Source organism: Phyllopteryx taeniolatus, unplaced genomic scaffold (assembly GCF_024500385.1).
Source record: "Phyllopteryx taeniolatus isolate TA_2022b unplaced genomic scaffold, UOR_Ptae_1.2 contig_24, whole genome shotgun sequence".
Classification (NCBI taxonomy): domain Eukaryota; kingdom Metazoa; phylum Chordata; class Actinopteri; order Syngnathiformes; family Syngnathidae; genus Phyllopteryx; species Phyllopteryx taeniolatus.
Window position 1 is genome coordinate 2320028 of NW_026903162.1, and position 24846 is coordinate 2344873.

The following is a 24846-nucleotide window of genomic DNA, read 5'->3' on the forward strand; positions in this document are numbered from 1 at the left end:
ATATACACATGCTTGGATGTACGCCTCCTCTGTTAGAACAAATAAACAAATGGTTAGGCAATTTGTTAGTCTGTTAGAACAAATAAACAAATTAAGGCTGGCAAACACATAATGAATTGTGCTTTAACGCCAGCAGAGGGAGGTAAAGTAATGCGGGTACTGGACAGGCAAACTCACACATGACTTGGTACATTTGTCCGTTTTAAAAATAAAATAATATATGGCTCTTGAGCACCAAAGTCTTTGAAGACGTTGTTGAAATCGACGTTGATGATGTCAGAATTCTGACTCGCTGTAATTACATTTTGAATAGTTGGAGTTTTCATTCAATATAGCTCTAACGTCATTGTGACTCGTCGAAACGACAGAAGGAAATATTTGTATTTCAATTTTGCCAAGTAAAAAGTGAATTACAGACATCTTACAACGTCGTTTTGTCTAGAACAAATTGCGTGACGTCTGCCATTAATGTGTATGGGGTAGTTGCCATTACAGATCTCTACTATTCAGCAGTCACTATTAAGTTTGTGCTTTAGAGTTTGTATTTATAATGCCCCTGGCTCCTCTTTTGTACTATTTCATTTGTTGATCACGATGTTGTCTCTGTCTGTCTGTTTTTTTTCGTTTTTCGTAAATTGAATATTTTCACTAAAGACTGGGGAGAAAAGGGATAGGTAGCACGTAGTTCCGGAAATCTGAAATGTTCTTTGTGACTAGGCAAAAATGGATTACAGTCCTGCAACACGTATCCAGTCTCGCTGTTGAATGTCAGGTTTGCCTTTTTCCGGCCTCCGTTGAACGCTTACGCTGGACGACGTTTGTCCAAGTGAGGTTGCCGTACAACTTTCGCTGCATCTGTCCTTTAGCGTATGTTTTTCTTACGTTAACCACACTCACTTATCAAACAATTCTCCCCGAATTAGAACTAAACGTCTGGACGGAATACCTCCCATCACTGCTTTACTGGAGTAAAATATCATTAATTACATCTTCGCGTCTGCATTAACTCGTCTCAGTGCATGTCGAAGCTTCTCGGCCTAGCATAGTTTAGCTTGCTAGCCGCTAACAAAGAGACGCGTTTGTTTACACATCGCTGAAGAGATTAGCTGTGAGTGTAAAGTGTTGTGAATATCGTGTGAAAATGTGTGCGACCCGTGTAAAACAAGAGTACGAGGAGAAAATGTGTCAAACAAAAGGGGAGAACGAGAGACAACATCAACTGCAGGACGCTGTTTTCAAGAAGCCTCAAAATGTGTCACACAGAGCAGGTTTGTTTACTTCTTACACTCACTTGTTTAGGAACTAACAACTTCCTTTTTTTGGTGTATTCGGAGTTGTTATTGCATTTCCATTATTACGTAAAACACAATGACAAAACGGGATTCTAAAAGAAACAGAACCCTCAAATGAAACAGACAGATAAAAAGGCAATACAGCAGTTACACAATAAAAGGGCAGTCCATTAATCCAAGCAAAATGTAGTTCAACTTTGTACAACAATATAAACTTTTCAGTAACAAAGTGAAGCAGAAGACCATGTATTAGATTTACTTCACATTGTTTTAATCATGAAAGCAATCATAGTCGAACATTGTCAAAGACATAGTGCCATTTATACGTTGCACACTGATCCACTTCAGTGGTGGTAGCAACTGTTGTGATAAACCACATACAATCTATTCTTTTCTACAGTTTATCCTAAATCAGAGATTTTATTTTATGGCCATATTGCCCAGCCCTTGCCAGAAATCACAACCAAAACTGTTTGCTGCTATTCTTTATTATGATTATAAACTGTGCCGTGGCCGCTTCCAAAAACAAAGAATTTGACTTTGAGTTTATTAGCATGCCTTTCGGGCCTTTATTACCATTCATGATACTTTACTTTTTAAATTTTATTACTTGTATTATCTCAAGTACATCTTAACTATGTTCTTTTGCTCATTTGGCTCACCTGTTAAACTTCCAAGCAATAATACACAACCTCAAAGTCACAATTCTATACCTTACTTTATCAAATCATATTTTTGTATTCTTGTGCCCTGTAGACGTGTGTCCTGAGATGCAGGAGCGACAGTCCCATCACATGAAGGAGGCGGAGGAGGAAGAGGAAGAAGAGGAGGAGGAGGAGGAGGAGGAAGAGCGCTACCACTTTAAACAGGAAGATGAGGCAGAGCCCTCCCAGGTCAAAGAGGAGGGAGAGCTCGTCTACATTAAAGAGGAGGAGGAGGAGGAAGAAATCACCAATTTGCCATTGACGGTTGTCGTATTGAAGAGTGAAGGCGATGACGACGAAGGTCAAAGGGACGAGGCGCGAGGGGATGATCCTCCGAGCAGCAGCTCAAGTCAATACATAACAACAGAAGGTGATGAAGACTTCTGCGGAGGATCACATGCAGACAGCCTTTTAGCTCCATTATCAGATAGTGACGACAAAATGACACGCTCGCCTGACATTGATGATGGTGATGAACAATCTAAAGGTGATATGACATGTCACACTGACAACAAACGCTGGGAGTGTTCTCAATGTGGGAAAACATTTTGTTCAAAGTCAGGTTTGAACCTTCACATGAGAATACACTCAGGGGAGAAATCTTTTGATTGCTCAGTTTGTGGTAAAATATTCCCTACACAGGCGCACTTGAGACCACACGCAAGAACACATACTGGCGAGAAACCTTTTGCTTGCTCAATTTGTGGTCAAAGATTCTCTGAAAATGGAAGCTTAAGAAGACACATAAGAACACACACTGGGGAAAAACCTTATACCTGCTCAGTTTGTGGTAAAGGTTTTGCGACTCAGGGAAATTTAAGAACACACACAAGAACCCACACTGGCGAGAAGCCTTATGCGTGCTCATTTTGTGGTCAAAGATTCTCTGGACAGGGAAGCTTAAGAAGACATTCAAGAATACACACTGGTGAGAAACTTTTTTCCTGCTCAGTTTGTGGTAAAGACTTTTCCACAAAAGGTAGTTTAAGAAGACACACAAGAGCGCACACTGGTGAGAAACCTTTTGCCTGCTCAGTTTGCGGCATGAGATTCAGTTGGAAGGGATATTTAATAACACACAAAACAACACACACTGGCGAGAAACCTTTTGCCTGCTTAGTTTGTGGTAAAAGATTCACATTGAAGCCATATTTAGTAAGGCACACAAGAACGCACACTGGGGAGAGACCTTTTGTCTGCTCAGTTTGCGGTACATCATTCTCTGACACAGGAAGCTTAAGAAGACACACAAAAATCCACACTGGGGAGAAACCCTTTGCCTGCCCAGTTTGTGGTAAAAGATTCACTCGGAAGAGAGATTCAATCAGGCATACAAGAACACACACTGGGGAGAAGCCTTTTGACTGCTCGGTTTGTGGTAAAAGATTCTCTTGTAAGCATCACGTTAAGACACACAAGTGTGCCGGTCAGAAAAGCAGCAGTCAATTAAGTTTTAAAAAGACTGAAAAAACTTGACTCTTTGTGCCAAGATGGAAGAGTGTACAGTCAATGTATTCCTGAATAAAATACTTAAAACAGTGATAGTGTTTAATATTTTTCTATATCTTTATTTTTATGTTGTGTCAGAGATAGTATAGTTGTACGTTCACTTGACTTTGGTGCAGGCAGCGTGGGTTAAAATTCTACACCATGACGGCGTTAACATGCATGTGAATGGTTGTCTGTCTTTCTACTGCATGTGCTTTGCGACTGACTTGCAACCAGTGCTAAAGAAAATGGATAAATGGATGGATAAATAGTTCCATCTTTGTCACAACATTACATGATACCGTGGCCAAAAGTTTACATACACTCAACATGGGCATGAATGTGATATTAATGTTGGTCTTTTGGTGATTTATTAGAACTTTTCTTTTTCCAGAGCGGAATAATTGTGCAACAGGCATCTTTAATTACTTTTTAAAAATAGGAATTGACTTGGCAGCACACATTACAAGTTATTTCAGATTGTTCTCTCATCTACATTGGGCTAAAATTATGCATTGTATCCAAAACATATGGATTAAACATGTATAATCATCAGAGTAAAATTTGCATATGCTGTTTTTGGTGTTTTTCTGCCGCTTCAATATATGGGTGAATTGGAGGAATTGTAACTTTGAGCACATTGAAGTTCAGCCAATTGTTAATTGTACACAAAATGGAAAAAGTTAAGTGAAAATTTTTTTAACCATTACTTTTAAATATATCTTAAAAAGTGCAACTGCTCTGATTTCAGCTTCTTAAATTTGTACACTTTGTGATTTCCTTAGTTCTCAATGAAAGCAGAAAAAAACGTCTCGTGTTTTAAGTAAGAAAGTAGCTGTAATACCATTTTAAATGACACGACACCAGCAAATTTTAATTTTATGAACAAGTGTCGAATAGGGGGGAAACGCTGTTATTGGTTGCTGTTATTTTTAATAAATAAATGCTGTTCATTATTTCAGTGTAAAGAAATTATACTGGGTGATTTTAACCATTTTGAATATCTCACGTTTTTAGTTAGAGGTGACCCAAAGGTTATTGTTTTAATAATTTATAGGCCTCCAAGATCCATCCATCCATCCATTTTCTGAGCCGCTTCTCCTCACTAGGGTCGCGGGCGTGCTGGAGCCTATCCCAGCTGTCATTGGGCAGGAGGCGGGGTACACCCTGAACTGGTTGCCAGCCAATCGCAGGGCACATAGGAACAAACAACCATTCGCACTCACAGTCATGCCTACGGGCAATTTAGAGTCTCCAATTCATGCATGTTTTTGGGATGTGGGAGGAAACCGGAGTGCCCGGAGAAAACCCACGCAGGCACGGGGGAGAACATGCAAACTCCACACAGGCGGGGCCGGGGATTGAACCCGGGTCCTCAGAACTGTGAGGCTGACACTCTAACCAGTCGTCCACTGTGCCGCGGCCTCCAAAATACAATGGAAAATTTATGGAGGACTTTTCAGAACTGCTGCCAGTTATTTGTACTGACTTCAACTATTTTGTCATAACGGGAGACTTTAACATTCATGTTGACAATAACATGGAAAAAAATAATCTAAAAGAACTTTCTGCTATACTAGACACATTTGACCTCTCAACATATTAAGAGTCCAACCCACACGCAATGTCACATCTTAGACCTGGTCATCTCTAAGGATGTTGAAATTCTATCAATTGACATTAAGGATATGGCTATTTCTGACCATTTTTGTGTATTCTTTGAATTACAGATTCTGGCAAAAGTTCAGACAACCTCGGTGTCTATTAAGAAAAGGTAGATAAATGAGAGTGGATTTTATGGAGACCATTGCTGTGCCACAAACTGGGAATGGTGAGACAGTTGAAAAACTTTTGGATAATTTCACCTGTAAAATCTCAAATGTCACGAATGCTGTCGCTCCTAAGGTAATCTTGAGGTGACCTCGAACACCATGGAGGAGCACAATGATGGTATATACCTCTAAATCAAAGTGTAGGAAAGCAGAACGTAAGTGGAGAAAAACTAAACTCCAAATTGACTATGACCTCTACAGACAAAGTCTTTGTAATTTGAACCAAGAGTTAGTCAGGGCTAGACAGTAACACTTTTCTGAAATCATCAGTAAGAACTTCAACAATTCTCGCACTTTGTTTGTCTTTACTCAATACGATTGGACTTTTTCCAAAGATATTGCGAAGTCTGTGCTAGCTGATTTGCAGCAAATAATTAATTGCTCACTTCAGTCAGGGGAGTTTCCTAAAGCTCTTAAAGTAGCTGCCATTAAGCCTCTGCTAAAAAAATAGAACGCTGGACGCTTCCGGCAAGCTATAGACCCATCTCAAATCTCCCTTTCATAGCCAAGATTATTGAGAAAGTTATTTTTGATCAACTCAGCAATTTCTTGAACTTAAATTGACTTTTTGAAAAATTTCAATCAGGTTTCCGAACTCATGACAGTACAGAATCTGCTCTTATCAAAGTGCTAAATGATATAGGGTTGAATACTGACTCGGGAATGGTGTCAATTCTGGTCTTGTTGGACCTCAGTGCGGCTTTTGATACGGTAGATCATAATATACTGCTGAAGAGGTGGAAAACGTGGGTAGGACTAAATGGAACAGTACTTAAATGGTTCAGGTCCTACCTGGAGGAAAGGAGTTATTTTGTAACCATTGGAAGTGTTCAATCTCATCGAATGCCAATGACCTATGGGGTCCCTCAAGGGTCCGTTCTTGGACCCTTCCTGTTCAGCCTGTATATGCTACCATTGGGTCAAATTCTTCAGAACTTTAATTTTGACTATCATAGCTATCCAGATGACACAGTTATATCTAGCAGTGTCTCCAGATAACTACAGTTCAATTGAGGTGTTGGTTCACTGTCTGAAACAGATAAATAACTGGATGAACCAACATTTTCTTCAATCAAACCACAACAAAACTGAGATAATTGTTTTTGGCAATAAAGAAAAGAGGATTGGTGTTAGTAAATACCTGGAGTCACTCTCTTTAAAGACTAAGTCTGAAACCTTGGTGTTCTGATAGATTCCGACCTGACTTTCAACAGTCATCAAATAAATTACTAAAACTCCCTTCTACCATCTGAAGAATATATCCAGAGTGAAGGCTTGCATGTGTCAAGCAGACCAGGAGAAGCTCATCCATGCTTTTATCTCAAGTAGACTTGACTATCAGAATCATCTTTATTTGCCAAGTATGTCCAAAAACACATAAGGAATTTGTTTCCGGTAGTTGGAGCCGCTCTAGTACGACAACAGACAGTCAATTTACAGAACACTTTGGAGACAGAAAGACATTGACAAAAAAAAAAACAGTCACTGAGCAGTAAAGGGTTGCTCGTTATCTGGTAATGCTCTATTGTAATGGTCTTCTGACTGGACTCCCCAAAAAGAGCATTAAACAGCTGCAGCTCATTCAGAATGCTGCAGCTCAGGTTCTGACCAGAACAACAAGGTCAGAACATATTAGTCCAATTCCAAAGTCTTTACACTGGCTTCCAATCAGCTTTAGAATAGATTTTAAAGTTTTGCTACTGGTCTATAAATCACTAAACGGTTTATGTCCTGAATACATGAATGAAATGCTAATGGGATATAAACCCAGTAGTGCTCTGAGATCGAAAGACTCAGGTCAAATAGTGGCGCACAGAGTCCAAAGCAAACATGGTGAAGCAGCATTTAGCTATTATGCTGCACACAAATGGAATAAGTTGCCAACAGAAGTCACATCAGCCCCAAGTGTACATGTTTTTAAGTCCAGGTTAAAAACTCTTCTTTTTTCCCCCATGCTTTCTGGAGCATTCCCACTCTTAAATGATATTTCTAGTTTTAATTGTATTTTTATTTAATTTTATTTTTTCCTTTTTGTTTTAAATGTTTATAAGCTGTTTTTTTTCCTTTGTTTTTAAATTATTTTAATCATGTAAAGCACATTGAGTTACCTTGTGTATGAAATGCGCTATATAAATAAATTTGCTTTGCTTTGCTTTTAAGCAAAACAAGGCATTCCTGGACATCAGCTTGGACTTGGGAACGATATATAATATAACATATAACATATTCTTCCGATTATTCTTTTTGGAATCCTCATCCGTAAAGTGAAACATCTGGGCAATGTATGACTTTAATGACCCAAAACCTGTACGATGTGGATCTGATGATGTTTCTTCGTGATAAAGTGGACAAAGTTTTGATCTGAAAATGTTATGGGTAGTGTTGGTTAAATAACTTTATTACCTTTCTAAATGTATTTTTAAAACTAATTAGTTATAATCACTAATTATTTTTTCAAACATATAATTCATTTACTACTGTAATTAATAGTAACTGAGTTATTTTTTTCATAAATGTAATTAGTTACCAGGGCAATTATTACATGCCTTTTTTTTCTTCTTTAAACCTTGAAGTATGAATAAGGATGTAAATATTTCTGAGCAGTTTTCATGAGCCAGTTGCATTGACGGTACATCATTTAACTTCATATTTTTGGGAACTCAAACCACAATGGACCAAAGACGGCCTTTTCTTCATTATTATTCAAAACTGTGAGGCAGGTGTGCTTATCAGTACCGCCTTATTATATACAGTATATCCAAAACAAAAGGAGTAAACACATTCAAATTAAGTTAGATATGCTCTTTTTGGTGTCTATCTGTTTCTGAAATATATATGTGCACTTGTACACCATAGATGTCAAACTCAAGGCCCGGGGGCCAGATGCGGCCTGCCACATCATTTTACATGGCCCACAAAAGCAAATCATGCTTGTAAACTTCTGTGATTTTTGCTAAAATCTGTACCCAAATTCCAAATAGTCATAATGATAATGTTGAGATATTGCATTTTTCTGTTACCAAACCCTTCTTCTACGGTAACTTAAACAATACTTGAACAAACTATTATCAGTGGGTTCAGTTCCCACTCATTGACGGTGCAAATGTGAGTGCAAATGGTTGTCCATGTCTATATGTGCCGTGCGACTGTGTGGCGACTAGTTCTGGGTGTAGTCCTCCTTTCGCCCGAAGTCAGCTGGGATGGGCTCCAGCGCCCCGTGACCCTAACCAGGATAAGCGGTGTTGAAAATGGATGGATGGAAATCACTAAAAGACCAATATTAAAATGACATTCATACCAATGTCGAGCGTAAGTTAACTCCTGACCGCAACTGTAATAATTCAAGTATGATGTAATGCTGTGACAAACATGAATATAGAATATACTGAACATTGTTTGAACATATTTGTATTTTATTCCTGATAACATGGGATACAATTTTACTGCTTACACTTGTGTCTCATGGTTACTTGCCAGAGTGTAATTTTGTGTGAATAACCAATCCAGTATGATCAATGAAAGTTAAGTTGCAGACTGAGCATGCAAAAGGCTTCTCTCTCATGTGTGTTTTTGTGTGCGTTTCTAAATGTCCCTTCTGAGTGAATCTTTTAGCACAAACTGAGCAGGCAAAAGGCTTCTCTCCAGTGTGTATTTTTATGTGCCTGATTAAATCTATCTTCATAGTGAATCTTTTGTTGCAAATTGAACATACAAAGGGTTTCTCTCCAGTGTGTGTTCTTGTGTGCCTTATCAAACCTGTCTTCAGAGTGAAACATTGACCACAAACTGTGCAGGCAAAAGGTTTCTCTCCAGTGTGTGTTCTTGTGTGTCTTGCCACTTGTTCTTTTTGAGCAAATCTTTTGCCGCAATATAAGCAGGCAAAAGGTTTCTCTCCGGTGTGTGTTCTTTCGTGCCTAACTAAATCTGTCTTCAAAGTGAATCTTTTACTGCAAACTGAACAGGCAAAAGGTTTATCTCCAGTGTGTGTTATCGTGTGTGTTCTTAAGTTACCCTTTTCAGAGAATCTTTTACCACAAACTGAGCAGGCAAAAGGCTTTTCTCCAGTATGTGTTCTTTTGTGGACTTTCAACCTCGACTTTGAACTCAAACTTTTCCCACACTGACATTTCCAGCGTTTGTTGTCAGTGTGACATGTCATAACACCTTTAGAAGGTTCATCATCATCATCAGTGTCAGGAGAGTGCCCTGTTATGTCGTCACTATCTGACAGTGGAGCTAAGAGGCTTTCTGTTTGTGTTCCTCCGCTGTGGTCGCCATCACCTTCTGTTGTCACATGTTGACTTGAACTACTGCTTCGAGGCTCAGCCCCTATGTTGTCCTTACTTTGACCTCTGTCTTCATCATCACTCTTCAAAGGGACAAAGGTCAATGGCAACCAGGTTATATCCCCCTTCTCCTCTCCCACATAGGTGTGCTCTGGCTCTTCTTCCTCTTTCATGAAGGGGAAGGCTAGATCCTGCTGCTCTACCCTGGAGCTACACGCCTGCTGCTCAGGACCAAGGTCTTCCAATCCTAAACTAAAATTGCAGACTGAACCAATGCAAGGTTTCTTTCCAGTGTGTATTCTTCTGTGCCTTATTAAACTTCCATTTACAGAGAAACCTTTACCACAGACTAAGCAGGCAAAAGGTTTCTCCCCAGTGTGCAGTCTTGTGTGTTTGACTACATGTCCCTTTTGAGTGAATCTTTTACCACAGACTGAGCATGCAAAAGGTTTCTCTCCAGTGTGTGTTCTTTTATGCGAGTTCAAATGTCCCCTTTGAGAGAATCTTTTACCGCAATCTGAGCAGCTGAAAGGTTTTTCTCCAGTGTGGATCATCATGTGTCTTCTCCGATCAGTCTTGCCACCAAAGGTTTTGTCACAGTGAGAACATTTCCAGTGTTTGTTTTGTGTCGTGTCACCTTTAGAGTGTTCATCTTCATCAGTGTCAGTTGAGTGTGACGTTATGTCGTCGCTTTCTGATAGTGGCGCTAAGAGGCTTACTGGTGCTGGTGATCCTCCACAGTGGTCTCCATCAACTTCTGTTGTCACATGTTGACTTGAACTGCTGCTTGGAGGCTCCGCCCCTCTGTTCTTCTCACATTGACCTTTGTCCTCATCATCTTCACTCTTCAAAACAACAATAGTCAATGGCAACTTGGTGATGTCATACTCCTCCTCTTCCTCTTTAATTTGAGGGGAGTTTGGGTCCTGCTGGTCAGGATGAAGATCTTCACTAACGTCTGCAGGATACAATAAGACAAACATGGTTGGTATAATCGACTCTCATGTTTTGTCTTTGTTGTTGTGCATTTTTGTTTCCACAAAATTGTTGGCGCCCTTCTGAGAGAGAGAGAGAGAAAACCCCACAAATAAACTGACAAATTTAATACTGAACAAAAACATGTTGAAAAATAACTAATGAAAGATAGTTGGTCCAACCGGATTATTATAAAAAAACAAACAAATGAAACTGGGTTGGGCCAAAACGATACTACAACTTTTATGCCCCTGGTAACAGTAGTAACCACACTATTGATTTATTTATTTTTTGTACTTCTGGAATCGCTTAATGCATTTTTTAAAGCGCTGGTTTGACGGGCTAGCACAGTTCTCCAAATAAGAGGCAAAACGTGCTAGCTTCCGCTGAGCCAATAGCCACACGTGGGAGATCAAGCAAGCAAAAAGAAAAACCCAGAGACATATCAGAGGGGAACACCTAAAATTAGGGTGAAACCATCCATCTACTAATTACTATAAATGTATTTATACTTGTAAATAAAGTAATAGGTGCAAATGTACTGTATACAATGATTGTCATCAAAACATTGGGAGAATCCCCATGGGAACGTATTCCACAAACTCAATATGGCGGAAAAGATGACGTCAAAGAGTTCCAAGGATGAGGGTATAAAAACAGAAATATTATGAGGAGAAAGTAGTTACAATCCCAATTCCAATCAAGTTGGGAAGTTGTGTTAAACATAAATAAAAACAGAACACAATTATTCGCAAATCATGTTCTACCTATATTTAATTAAATACACTACAAAGACAAGATATTTAATGTTCAAACTGATCAACTTGATTGTTTTTAGCAAATAATCACAAACTTAGAATTTTATGGCTGTAACACGTTCCAAAAAAGCTGGGACAGGGTCATGTTTACCACTGTGTTACATAACCTTTTCTTTTAACAACATTCAATAAACATTTGTGAACTGACGACACTAATTGTTGAAGCTTTGTAGGTGGAATTCTTTCCCATTCGTGCTCGATGTACAGCTTCAACTGTTCAGCAGTCCGGGGTCTCCGTTGTCGTATTTTACGCTTCATAATGCGCCACACATTTTCAATGGGAGACTGGTCTGGACTGCAGGCAGGTCAGTCTAGTACCCGCAGTCTTTTACCACGAAGCCACGCTGTTGTAACACGTGCAGAATGTGGTTTGGCATTGTCTTGCTGAAATAAGCAGGGGCGTCCATGAAAAAGACGTTGCTTGGATGGCAGCATATGTTTCTCCAAAACCTGTATGTACCTTTCAGCATTAATGGTGCCTTCACAGATGTGTAAGTTACCCATGCCATTGGCACTAACACAGCCCCATACCATCACAGATGCTGGCTTTTGAACTTTGCCTCCATAACAGTCCGTATGGTTCTTTTCCTCTTTGGCCAGGAGGACACGACGTCCACAATTTCCAAAAACAATTAGAAATGTGGACTTGTCGATCCACAGAACACTTTTCCACTTTGCGTCAGTCCATCTTAGATGAGCTCAGGCCCAGAGAAGCCGGTGGCGTTTCTGGGTGTTGTTGATAAATGGCTTTTGTTTTGCATAGTAGAGTTTCAAGTTGCACTTAGGGATGTAGCGCCAAACTGTATTTACTGACACTGGTTTTCTTAAGTGTTCCTGAGCCCATGTGGTGATAGCCTTTACACATTGATGTCGGTTTTTGATGCAGTGCCGCCTGAGGGATCGAAGGTCACGGGCATTCCATGTTGGTTTTCGGCCTTCCCGCTTACATGCAGTGATTTCTCCAGATTCTCTGAACCTTTTGATGATATTATGGACCGTAGATGATGAAATCCCTAAATTCCTTGCAATTGTACGTTGAGGAACATTGTCCTTAAACTGTTCGACTATTTTCCCACGCACTTGTTCACAAAGAGGTGAACCTCGCCCCATCTTTGCTTGTGAATGACTGAGCAATTCAGGGAAGCTCCTTTTTGACCCAATCATGGTACCCACCTGTTCCCAATTAGCCTGTTCACCTGTGGGATGTTACAAACGGTGTTTGATGAGCATTCATCCACTTTCTCAGTCTTTGTTGCCACCTGTCCCAGCTTTTTTGGAACGTGTTGCAGCCATAAAATTCCAAGTTAATGATTATGTGCTAAAAACAATCAAGTTCTTCAGTTTGAACATTAAATATCTTGTCTTTGTAGTGTATTCAATTAAATATAGGTTGAACATGATTTGCAAATCATTGTATTCTCTTTTTATTTATGTTTAACACAACGTCCCTACTTCATTGGAATTGGGGTTGTACAAAAGAGGTGAGAGGACGAACCTGCTCTTTGCAACACATCTTGACACATCCTGATACTATCCTCCAGTAGTTGACGTTGCCACTCGTTCTCCTCTTTTGTCGCAGAAAGTTCCCCCACGTGCTCTTCTTTCACACTTTTTGCACACATTGTCACACGATAATCACACAAATGTACACTCACACTTGATCCCTGCTTAGCGACGTGTCGCTAACAAACGCGTCTCTTTGTTTCCGGCTAAGCTATCTGGACAAGCTTCAACGTGCGCGGGGAAGATTTAATCCAGATTTCGGGCCTCTTTTAAAGTCAAAACGCCTAACCTTTATCCCATTATTTCTTAACCTTTGTTGGAATACGTCATCGGGCCAAAATCTAGCACAGATTACTCCTGAACAACATTTACAAACGGAAAGGAGATATATGACCCACAATCCTTTACGGCAGCAACAAACAACAGACCATAAAGATAGAATCGCTAGAAATGCCTTGGCTGGATGAGCGCATGCACACTCAGCCGCCATCTTGAAGCGGGACTCCCCTCATTTCTTCCATTCACTTGTATTGAGGTCAATTTGTTTGGCTCCAATAAATTAACCCGACCTCGTTGAATTCTTTACCGATTTTGACACGGATCGGTTTGTTACAAACATCAGACATGCAGTTGTTATACAAGACGTGGGTCATTTTATAATCAGGGCTTTCATAGAAAACCACTTTGTTTGCAAGAGGTCATCGGGCTTGGGTCAGGTGTGGTCAGTAAAAATGAACTCAGATTTACCAAAAGTGTGATTAGCCACAGTTAATTCTTGATTTAACAAGGGGAATAAATTGGGAAATATTTTTTTTTTTTAACACAGGGTTACACATATTTCCATTCCCTTGATAAACAAAATAATTTAAAAACGGAACTGGTACTTGTTTTTACTAATATTCACAATTGGTTTGACGAACTGGGGAACCTGCAAAACAATTAAAAAATAATAATTTGAGAAGGGTCAAATGCTTTTTCATGGCTTGCAGATATCGTTGCTGCCCATTGGGGGTCGCTATCCTCACATACACGACAGTGAACAAGAAATGACGCAGTGTTCCTATTGTAAGTGTCAATAAAGTTTTTTTTCCCTCCAACGTTGATAAATGAGGCCTGTCACGCGCGTTCGTTTCTCCGTCACTCAGTATGAGGATATATTCAGTTTATTGACGTTGAGACAAGGAAGGCGCGATAGGATTGCCATGTTGGATCACTCTACCGACCTTCGAGCTTCTCAAGATAGCCTAGCTTATTTTAACTCCTCTTATTTTTAGCTTCCTAGCCGCTAACAAAGCGACGCGTTTGCGGTCGACAAATCGCAAAGGAAAGATCCAGCGAGAGGGTAATAGCGTGACAATGTGTGCAAAAAGTGTGAAAGAAGAGTACGTGCTTGAACTTTCTCGAACAAAAAAGGAAAACGAGCGACAACGTCAAGGACTGGGCGCTGTTTTCGAGAAGTCTCAAGATGTTTCGTTAGCAGGTTTGTTCACTTCTTAGGCTCCCGTGTTCAATCACGAATTACTTTCTGTTGTTAAAATATTGTTTAATGCTGTCATTCGAATACTACGCTCAAATCATTTACAACAACTCGATAGGTGACTATTCTTACCAGCTCAAGATAAATTACAAATCACAAATACATAGAGCTAGGAAGCCTTCTTCAGTCATTGAACATTAACTTGTCTAAGTCGGCAATATTTGCACAATTTCTGCAAAAAAGGGAAGCATAATATTGAATGTGATATGACGATGCATTTTAATGCACCCATTTTATATATATATTTTTTTTTTAACAACAGGTATATGCATTCTATGTATGCATACTGTTAGATATTGAAAGTCCTTTCAACAGTGAGTAGAAATTGAGAGGCGTAAATAATCATATTGGCTCCTGTAGTCGCTCAGCGTGGCTGTGAGAGACTGTTTTTGACGCGCTCGTCTCTAGAAACTATTGTCCATGCCATTGCTCTTTTTGGGGTGATTTTTCCATTTAAAAGTCAACGTTGCAAACAAATCATGGCTTGAATAATCCAAGAAATTAATTTAAATTGTGATACTGTTGGATAACATAAGGGAGTCGGTGAGTTTGTGAGGACCTGTAGTGTCCAGATGACCGATATTTCACTAACAAGTTTTCTCTATGTATTTTTTTGCTCAAGAAAATGAAACTGGCAGTCATTTCCAAAAATATCAATCAATTTTGGAACAATTGCCCTGGTAATGCCAGCGGCACATAGAAACAAACAACCATAAACACCTACGGGAAAGTTAGTCTTCAATAAACCTACTACGCATGTTTTTGGGATGTGGGAGGAAACCGGAGTGCCCGGAGAAAACCCACCCAGGCACGGGGCGAACATGCAAACTCCACACAGGCGGGGCCGGGATTTTAACCCCAGTCCCCAGAACAGTGACTGCAGATGTTGCTAACTAGTAGTCCACCGTGCCGGCTGAAGTTTCCATATTCCACCAAATATGTTTCTAATTGAATATGCTAAAAAATTGCAAATTTATTACGTTGTCATTGATTAAACGCAACAAACACAGCGCCAGCACCAGCCCATCAAAGTTTGCAGTCACACGAGGGCGCCAATCATACAAAAAGTCTTTAACTTCACAAAAGCAAACGCGTGTTACGTCATCTTCCCAAACTCTTTTTCAAAGGTCTTAGATCCATGGGTGAAACAATCAATACAATGAGCTGACTAAAAAAGAAAAAAGGTGTATTAGCCGGAAATGAACCTGCACACACTTACCTCTATATGGCTCATGCGGCTTCCTTCAAAATCAAGCCTACTCAAATGTATCTCTCACTATTTTCACTCGTTAGCGTTGCGTTAGCGTCGCAAAAAAAAAAAAACAGCCAGACTTTCAATCAAGTTGACAATTTGCCGTGTGATTTGCTTTCTCAGACTGAGGAAATAAGTGGAGTTTTACAAGAGGTGTCATACATTATAGCATTAAAGAACAGTTTTAGGAAAAAAATCAAAAATTTTTTTTCTTCTGGGGGACATTGCAATTTGTATCCAACTTTGATTTTCTTCAAGCTTCAGTGCAATAGTCACTGTCAACAGTAAGTCAGTAACATTTAGAAATACATCATACCATCACTTTACAACTGAATGGTAAATTAATGAGGAAGTTTCCACCTAACGACTTGTTGACAGACAGCGGCCTCTCTGTCAGGTATCCTAACGACTGTCCTTTTTGCATTCCAAAAGAACGATACCATACGTGGTTTGGGACGTGCCCAAAACTTCAAACCTAAATAGTTGAGTTTTTCAACACCAACTCAGGCTAGTCTGTCCTTTAACTACTTTAGCCTTGTTGCATGAACCGATGAAGCCTGCTCATATGAGAGGCGAAACGTCTTCTAAGACAAACAGAACAGTCCAGCTGCGATCGATTCAATGCCCTGAGAATAAAATGACCTGGATGAATGAGAATATTCATAGGCATGTAGTGGATCAGTGTGTCTAGTATGATGCTTTGTTCTACGTTAAAAAAAACTATGGGCTTGTCTCATTTCTCTAATTGCAACTTCATAGGTCCTCGTTCCTCAGTTCACATGCTAGCGCCTCCCACCAGAAACTCCATCGAGGAGAGAAGATTGACAGAGCTGCAAGGCGGGAGAAGGTAGAAATGTTTGGGGAAAATCCTTGATGTCATTTAATGGGGACGTCTACTAAAGAATATCATTTAAATCTGAATATGCAGTGGGAGTAAAAACTGTGAACATTTTTACATCCCTAAGGCTTGCAGGATTCCTACTTTTTTTAGAGGGAAAAATCTTACTTAACAGGTACAAAGGGATAGCACATCAATCATTTCCTATAAAATCCTGAAAATTGCTGATTTTGTTGTACTTAGAGAACTGCGCACGTCTTTATACTTTATAGGACGCATAAACAAAAACTATATATAAAAAAATAATACACATCAAAGTCACAGCATGGCATTCAAACTTGACCAAACCATATATTTGTCTTCTTGTGTCCTACAGTCATCAGTAAAAACTATATTTGTCCTGAGCTACGGGAGCCACATTCCCCTCACATCAAAGAGGAAAAAGAAGAGGAAGAACGCCACTGCATTACAGAGGAAGAGGAGCCAGACCCGCCCTACATTAAAGAGGAAGAGGATGAGGCTGACATCACCAACTTCCCTTGTGTTATTGTGAAGATCGAAGATAATGAAGAAGAGGATGATGGAGACCACTGTGGAGGATCACAAGCAGGCAGTCTCGTCACTCCACTATCAGATAGTAACAACATAACGTCACACTCTCCTGACACTGAGGATGAACACTTAAAAGGTGATATGACATGTCAGCCTGACAACACAAAGTGGAACTGCTCGCAGTGTGGGAAAACCTTTGATGCCAAGTTCACTTTGAAAGACCACATGAGAATACACACTGGAATGAAACATTTTGCCTGCTCAGTTTGTGGCAAAAGATTCTCTGCAATGATTTGTTTATCAAGACACACAAGAACACACACTGGGGAAAAACTTTTTGCCTGCTTAGTTTGTGGTAAAAGATTCACTCAGAAGGGACATTTAGAAACACACACGAGAACACACACGGGAGAGAAACCTTTTGTCTGCTCAGTTTGTGGTAAAAGATACTCTCAGAAGGGACACTTAGAAATACACACAAGATCACACACTGGGGAGAAACCTTTTGTCTGCTCAGTTTGCGGTAAAGGATTCTCAGAAAAGGGAAGCTTAAGAGAACACACCAAAACACACACTGGGGAGCAACCTTTTGCCTGCTCAGTCTGTGGTAAAAGATTCTCAAGAAAGACAAATTTAACAACGCACACAAGAACACACACTGGGGAGAAACGTTTTGCCTGCTCAGTCTGTGGTAAAACATTTACTCTAAAAAGTCATTTCAATGAACACACAAGAACACACACTGGGGAGAAACCTTATGTCTGCTCAATTTGTGGTAAAAGCTTTTCTGTAAAAGAAAGCTTAACAAGACACAAAAGAACTCACACTGGAGAGAAACCTTATGCCTGCTCAGTTTGTGGTAAAATATTCACTCAAAAGGGACATTTAAGAAAACACACAAGAACACACACTGGGGAGAAACCATTTGTCTGTTCAGTTTGTGGTAAAAAATTCACTCAGAAGGGAAATTTAGGCAAACACGTAAGAACACACACTGGAGAAAAACCTTTCGCCTGCTCAGTTTGTGGTAAAACATTTACCGCGAAGACAGACTTAGTAAAGCACACACGAACACACACTGGAGAGAAACCGTTTGCCTGCTCAGTTTGTGCTAAAAGATTCTCTTGTCAGCATCATGTTAAGACACACAGGTGTATTGGTGAGAACAGCAGCAAATCAATGAAGCTTTAAATAGACTACACATATAAACTTTGTCTCTTTTTGGTAAGATGGAAAAGTATTTATATATGATCCTGAATAAAATGTGAATAGGTCTTAAACAGTGTTAGTTTTCAGTATCTTTCTTTTATTTCCATGGATGTCACAGCATTACATGATAACTTGAGTAATTACCCTTATGGTCAAAGGTTCCATCTGTAAATGTAATTCTCATGAACTGTACAGTATATTATATATATTTACATACAATAACACAAACACTAACATGCTGTATGAGGTGCAGATGTTGTTGTCCAATTGGGGTCGCCATCCTCACATATAAGACAGTGAACAAGACGTGACACGGCTTTGAGTCCATCTTACATTTTAAGGATTAGAAGCAGGTTCAGTCAAAATAAAATATAACAAATTGTAAGTCTCAATTTGATTTGAGGCCAAATCTATTTAACCAAAATGGAAAGTCTATCCAGATGAAGGTACTCATCTTACCCCCAAGCTATTCCAAATAAAGTCATCAGGCCTTCAAAAATGAATATTTTGAATCCTAGGAGGCATACCAGCCTCCTACATGTTCCCATAAAATCGGGTTCTGATGAGCGCACATCGGGCATGAACAATCTGGCTGTGTTGAATGTGCGCTCCCTTCAAAACAAAACTTTCATTATAAATTACCTGGTTGACAATATAGTGGACATTATTTTACTACCATAGACATGGCTTGGCTCTGATGCACCACTTGTTCTTACAGAGGCCTGCCCACCAATGGGGTTTTTTTTCTCTACAAGAGGGGGCTAAGAAGGGAGGCAGTACTGCATCACTTTTTAAAGAAACAAACAAATTTTTTTTTTGTTTTTTTTTACACTTATACATCCTTTGAATATCATGCTTTTGCCTATGGACCCTAAACGACAGTAAGTGGATTACGGCGGTCTGTCAGCTCCAGTGTACCCTCGCCACTTTACAAATCCTACTTCGCGGTTTTTCACCTTTCGCGGGGGATTCTGCTCCCCATTAACCGTGAAAAACGAGGGATCACTGTATATCAATAGTTAGAATTAGTTAAAAACCTCAGGCGTGTATTAGTTTTCAGTTATGTATCATAATTTAAGTGTTTTAAATTTGTCGTGACCACCCTCTGTCGCCGGACTACATTCTCAGCCCCTTCCTTCATCCGGTCACCAGAAAAACCAAGTGTAGCAGCTGTGGGAAAGTTTTAAGAAGCGGACAATAAAAAAAATAAAAAGTGCCACAGACGTTGTGCTGTTGTGTGTATTTCCACAGGCATTTTATTTCGCTTTACTCTTTTTGCAATCCATACATGACCAGTTTTGGCACCCTTGTCAATCCTATGTATGCCTTGTGAAACTGTCTGATTGTGTGCCCTGTAGTCCCAAACAACTAACCATTGTGCTGTCAGCTTCTTTCCTAACACCACGTTTCATTTCCATCATCTGACGACACAGAATTTGATATTGCACCTGTTACGCTACTTCTAGAATACAATTTACCCAACAACTCTGGCAGAATTAAATGGCGGTACAAGATATTAACTGTATCAGCTACGGCGTTAAAAAAATCTTTATCAGATTTTATCCGCTGAACTGATATCGTGTCCTCATGGATCACTACAAAATCACAGTAATTACTTTGTGTAATTCTAATCTGTGCTTGCACCTGGAAGTAATAGGCACTGTCTCGTTTTAAAGAAATATTACCCAGGTCATCACTACAAAGGCGGTAAGGATGATCATGTTCAACTGCGGTCAGGCTTTTTGGGTTTCGACAGCGAGAACATTTGATCTCTAAACAACCAAACCCACAACATTTACAGCTTACAATAGCGTCAGGTGAGGCTCCCATGTGTGGCTTTTCTTTCCACACAATAAATCCACACTCGCTAGTTCTGAAGTCCGTATGGGATGTAGCTTGGATGGAAGAGTATAGCTTCATGGCACTTTTTTCATGCTGACATCCCCACCTGGTAAAAGGAAAACCATATTCAATTTTCAGGTAATATAATTCTGTGTATGACATCAATCTTGAGTCAAAATGACAAAAGATTAGATATACAGTACATGCATAAACCATCACCACAACCAGGTAAGTTTTACCCATGGTGGTCTGACTCCTCAACAGACTGCGTACTGACGACAAGATCATAATCTAAGGTTTAAAAATTCAGATATGCACACATTGTTTCATTGCATCATGCCAATTAAATAAATCTATTTAAAATACTTATAATGCATTATAAAAAAAAGTGACCTCTACAATGTAAAGTTTGAGACAATCTTGACATCGACAATAGTTTTCTTTAGAATATGACGCACAATTTACACAAGTACAGTACCGAGTATCCTTTTCCTCTGTACGGAGTTCCCAGCTTCCCGGGTAGCAGATCCTGTGGATGAGTGATCGGGAAGGTTCCAGGATGCTGGTGTGCATCAGCGCTTTGACGTTGGAGGCAGTCACCCGTCCTGCACGTTGCTGGTACCATGCAGACCGCTTGGACTGCTTCCTTGTCACTTCTTCAATAGTAGTTACCTGTAAATGAAAACAAACACATTTCATATTGAATATACAGAGGTCATTTTCATTTAATTTGATCAACTACGGTAAATACATTCCCCACTGAATTATTGGTAGTTAACATTCAAAAGGCAACAATTGCTTCTAATCCCGCCCCGCCCCAATTCAACATAATTGTACCTGTTCTTCAGAAATCTTCATATTTCTGAATACTTCATCTGCTACTTTCCGCAGATCCTCCTCACTTATCTGCTCATACTGAGGTTGATGCAGACTTGTGAGAGGGGGAGGTAGATTTCTCGACACTGATCGTAGAGTGGACATCTTGTCGTAGTCTGGCAACACACTCAGCACGTAACAGCTCACAGCCGACTCTGACAAGCTTTGAGAAAAGGCGGACGTCTCTGGATTTGTAGGGCTGGGGACTTCTTTAAACACTTCGTCAGTCTCACTTTCTTCCGCCATCATCCTCTTGGGATTTGTCTGACTGACATCAGCCACCTCTGAATCCAGCACCTTCCTGGAAGTAACTTGGGTCCGCCTCAGTCTCACATTGGTGCAGGTGGACGCCAGCCTCGCGGCGGTCTCCACAGCGAACATGGTGGCGGCAGCATGGGAACAGCACTCAGACAGCTCTGTCATGCAGGTGCAGTGACAAGACTGCACAATGCCCTCTTTCTGTATCACAACCCACACCTGCAGTGGTGGCTGATTTAGAAACTGGCCGTGTGTCACCTGAAAATTAATGAATATTGTACATTTATGATAGGTGTTGTGAAAATGAATTAACTGGCGAATATTTCTTTCTTGAAAGATTCTTACCTTTGACATGATGAGAAATCGGTCTTTTCCGGGTATTTCCCATACACCGGTCCCATGCACATATCCGCCCACAAAATACTTATACGCGTCAAGGCTCCTGTACACTCGGAAATCCTCATGAGTATACTTCGCGGTTGTACGCACGAGATAGTTCACAATGTCGAAGTAATGCAGGTTGGGGAGGTTGCCGACTCGACAGTGTTCAAAGAGTGAGAAAAAGAAAACCTGCCAAGGTGTACGGAACACAAATACCAGCCTGGTCAAGTTTTTCTCGATACTTCTTCTTGCCCGCGTGATCCATATTTGAAAGAATGCATGAAAATGAAAGATCATCTTGCTTTTCATTTGCGTCCGTGTTGCAAGCTGCCATGTTGATGACCGGCAATATGGTAGGATAAACATTTTCATTATGGAAACAATGACGTAGGTCGAAACTATCTCTCGAGAATCTTTCACCGCAAACTGCGCAGACAAAACGTTTCTCTCCATTGTGGCTACTCATGTGTTTTTTCAAAAGAGACAGCATGACAAACGTTTTTCTACACTGAGAACATTCCCAGCATTTGTTGTTAGTGTGATACATCATATCACCTACAGAAAGTTCATCATAATCACTGTCAGTGTCAGAAGAGTGGGACGTGATTTCGTCACTATTTGATAGTGGCGCTAAAAGGCAGTCAACTAGTGATCCTCGACAGGGGTCTTCATCACTTTCTGTCATTATGTGTTGGCTCGTGCTGCTGAAACCATCTCGAGAGAATCTTTTATCACAAAGTGAGCAGTCATAAGGTTTTACGCCATTGTGGATTCTCATGTGGTTTTTCAAAAGAGACTAAGACTAAAGTTTTTCCACACTGAGAACATTGCCAGCGTTTGCTGTCAGTGTGGCCTGCACCTGTCGAGCGCTCATCATTATCGGTGTCAGTGTCAGATGAACGTGACGACGTGTTGTCGTCATCTGATACTGAAGTGAAGAGGCTATCTGCTTGAGAGCCTGTGGAGTGGTCTCCATCACTTTCCGTTGTCATGTCTTGACTTGAGTTGCTGCTTGGTGGCTTGTAACCGTTATCATCGTCTTCAAAGAGTCCACCATTAAAGGCAACTTGGTAACATCATACTCCTCTTCTTCCTGTTTAACGTGACAGGGCTTTGGCTCCTCTCCCTCTTCAATTTGAGGACGCTCCTGTTGCTCGGGACGAAAACATTTATCACTGACGCCTGGAGGACACACATGGTTTGTTAGCGTTAAATTTCCCGCTGTGATATTGATGTTGTGTACGATTGTTGTAGGAGCCGTACAGACAAACTTTCTCAATAAGGGAAAACTAAGTTGCCAGATCGGATACTATTCATAAACGGTTTGGGGGATGCAATGTGTCCCACTCCACTAACAAAAAACTGCTTTTGACAGTACAATAATTGTTGATACAATATATGTTTCGGGGAAATCACATTTATGTTCCTAATATAATAAAGTGCATAAAAACGTGTCAATATCAGTAATGAACTATTAAAAGGCAAGTTAATGTCGATAATTTCTGAAAGTTATATTATTAGACGGCACGGTGACCGACTGGTTAGAGCATCTGCCTCACAGTTTTGAGGACCGCGATTCAAATCCCGGCCCCGCCTGTGTGAGGTTTGCATGTTCTCCCTGTGCCTGTGTGGGTTTTCTCCTGGTCCTCCAGTTTCCTCCCACATCCCCAAAACAAGCATCGTAGGTTTATTGAAGACTCTAAATTGCCCATAGGTGTGAATGTGAGTGCGGATGTTTGTTTGACCAAAGATAGCTGGGATAGGCTCCAGCACGCCCGCGACCCATTTGTGGATAAGCGGCTCAGAAAATGGATGGCTGGATGGATATATTATTAGTTTTTTATAAAAATATTAACGGTTCTTGTTGGGACCACAGCGAGTCACTCATGTTTTTCTATAAGGTCTCTAGAGAAGAGATTTGCTAGAAAGACTGATTTCACTTGGCATGAGCAAATGTTCAACAACGCGGCCTGCAAGAGACAAAAAAAAATGCAGCAGAAATCTTGCACACATTTTTCCAAACATCCATGTTAGTTGAATTAAACTGTTCCACTTTGATAATGCATTAGCCAAAAACCTCGAGATCTAGATCCAGTGGAGCAGCCTACCGAAAGAATAATTTCATAAATAAATAAATAACCGCCGGAATATTTTTTTTTCCATGATAGAAAGAAGTTAAGTTACTAAACAAGCGAGAGTAAGAAGTGAACAAACCTGCTCCGTGTAACACATCTTGAGGCTTTTTGAAACCAGAGTCCAGTAGTTGATGTTGTTGCTCGTTCTCTTCTTTTGGTCCACAAATTTCCACCTCGTACTTTTCTTCTTTCACACTTTTTGCACACATTTTCACAAGACAATCGCAACACTTTTCACTCACACTTGATCACTGCATAGCGACGTGTCTCTTTGTTAGCGTGAAGCGAGCTAAAATAAGCTAAACTCGCAAGAGATCTCAACGCAGTCCTTCGCTCCTCGGTTTCGAACGTGAGTCGGAACCGGAAATAGTTGTTGATTTATTTATTTATATTTCCTCCTTGATTAAGTGCATTACCGCCACCCATAGGGCTGTGGTTATTACAGTTTTGTCTTACAATATTTTTAAACAAGAGCGTTAATTTAAAAAATTCTAGTCCTGTTGCATATACATATATAAACACATATGTATATACATATATAAACACATATGTATATACATATATAATCACATGTATACATATATATACATATATATATATACATGTATATACATATATATTTACATACATGTATATGTATATACATACATGTATATACATATATGTATATACATATATGTACATGTATATACATATACATACATGTATATACATACATATATGTACATGTATGTATATACATATACATACATGTATATACATACATATATGTACATGTATGTATATACATATACATACATATATGTACATGTATGTATATACATATACATACATGTATATACATACATATATGTACATGTATGTATGTACATATACATATAAGTATATACATACATATATGTATATATATATATATATATACATATATGTATATATACATATACATGTATATACACATATGTATATACATATATGTATATATATATATACACACATGTATATACATATATGTATATACATGTATGTATGTATATACATATACGTATATACATATATACATATACGTAT

General features: G+C 39.7%; 3 protein-coding genes across 9 annotated transcripts; 2 read left to right on the top strand and 1 right to left on the bottom strand.

The window, feature by feature from the left end:
- Nucleotides 1–591: 591 nt before the first annotated feature.
- LOC133473287 (zinc finger protein OZF-like) lies at nt 592–3538 on the top strand. Its single transcript, XM_061764904.1, has 2 exons — nt 592–1268; nt 2049–3538. The coding sequence occupies exons 1-2, from the start codon at nt 1142–1144 to the stop codon at nt 3470–3472; spliced, it is 1551 nt and encodes a 516-aa protein (XP_061620888.1). The 5' UTR covers nt 592–1141; the 3' UTR covers nt 3473–3538.
- A 5170-nt stretch (nt 3539–8708) lies between these two features.
- On the bottom strand, nt 8709–24203 carry LOC133473279 (zinc finger protein 84-like). 7 transcript variants are annotated; one of them, XM_061764890.1, is made up of 4 exons: nt 23858–23995; nt 20966–21520; nt 20607–20800; nt 18419–20234 (listed from the first exon to the last, which is right to left on the bottom strand). In XM_061764890.1, the coding sequence occupies exons 1-4, from the start codon at nt 23873–23875 to the stop codon at nt 19682–19684; spliced, it is 1320 nt and encodes a 439-aa protein (XP_061620874.1). In that variant the 5' UTR covers nt 23876–23995; the 3' UTR covers nt 18419–19681. The 7 variants fall into 7 exon arrangements, with proteins under 7 accessions (XP_061620867.1, XP_061620869.1, XP_061620874.1 ...); XM_061764889.1 differs by having other exon boundaries at nt 20966–21832; nt 23858–23993; XM_061764887.1 differs by having other exon boundaries at nt 20966–22825; nt 23858–23993.
- On the top strand, nt 13997–18320 carry LOC133473290 (gastrula zinc finger protein XlCGF57.1-like). Its single transcript, XM_061764906.1, has 2 exons — nt 13997–14378; nt 16902–18320. Exons 1-2 carry the CDS (start codon nt 14255–14257, stop codon nt 18266–18268), a joined length of 1491 nt encoding a protein of 496 aa, XP_061620890.1. The 5' UTR covers nt 13997–14254; the 3' UTR covers nt 18269–18320.
- Nucleotides 24204–24846: the final 643 nt, after the last annotated feature.

Coding starts and splice junctions, on each gene's coding strand:
- LOC133473290 (XM_061764906.1), top strand. CDS start 14,255: ATGTGTGCAAAAAGTGTGAAAGAAGAGTACGTGCTTGAACTTTCTCGA. Junction 14,379..16,901: donor TCAAGATGTTTCGTTAGCAG/GTTTGTTCACTT, acceptor TGTGTCCTACAG/TCATCAGTAAAAACTATATT.
- LOC133473287 (XM_061764904.1), top strand. CDS start 1,142: ATGTGTGCGACCCGTGTAAAACAAGAGTACGAGGAGAAAATGTGTCAA. Junction 1,269..2,048: donor AAATGTGTCACACAGAGCAG/GTTTGTTTACTT, acceptor TGTGCCCTGTAG/ACGTGTGTCCTGAGATGCAG.
- LOC133473279 (XM_061764883.1), bottom strand. CDS start 23,987: ATGTGTGCAAAAAGTGTGAAAGAAGAAAAGTACGAGGTGGAAATTTGT. Junction 10,561..23,857: donor AGATGTGTTACACGGAGCAG/GTTTGTTCACTT, acceptor TGTATCCTGCAG/ACGTTAGTGAAGATCTTCAT.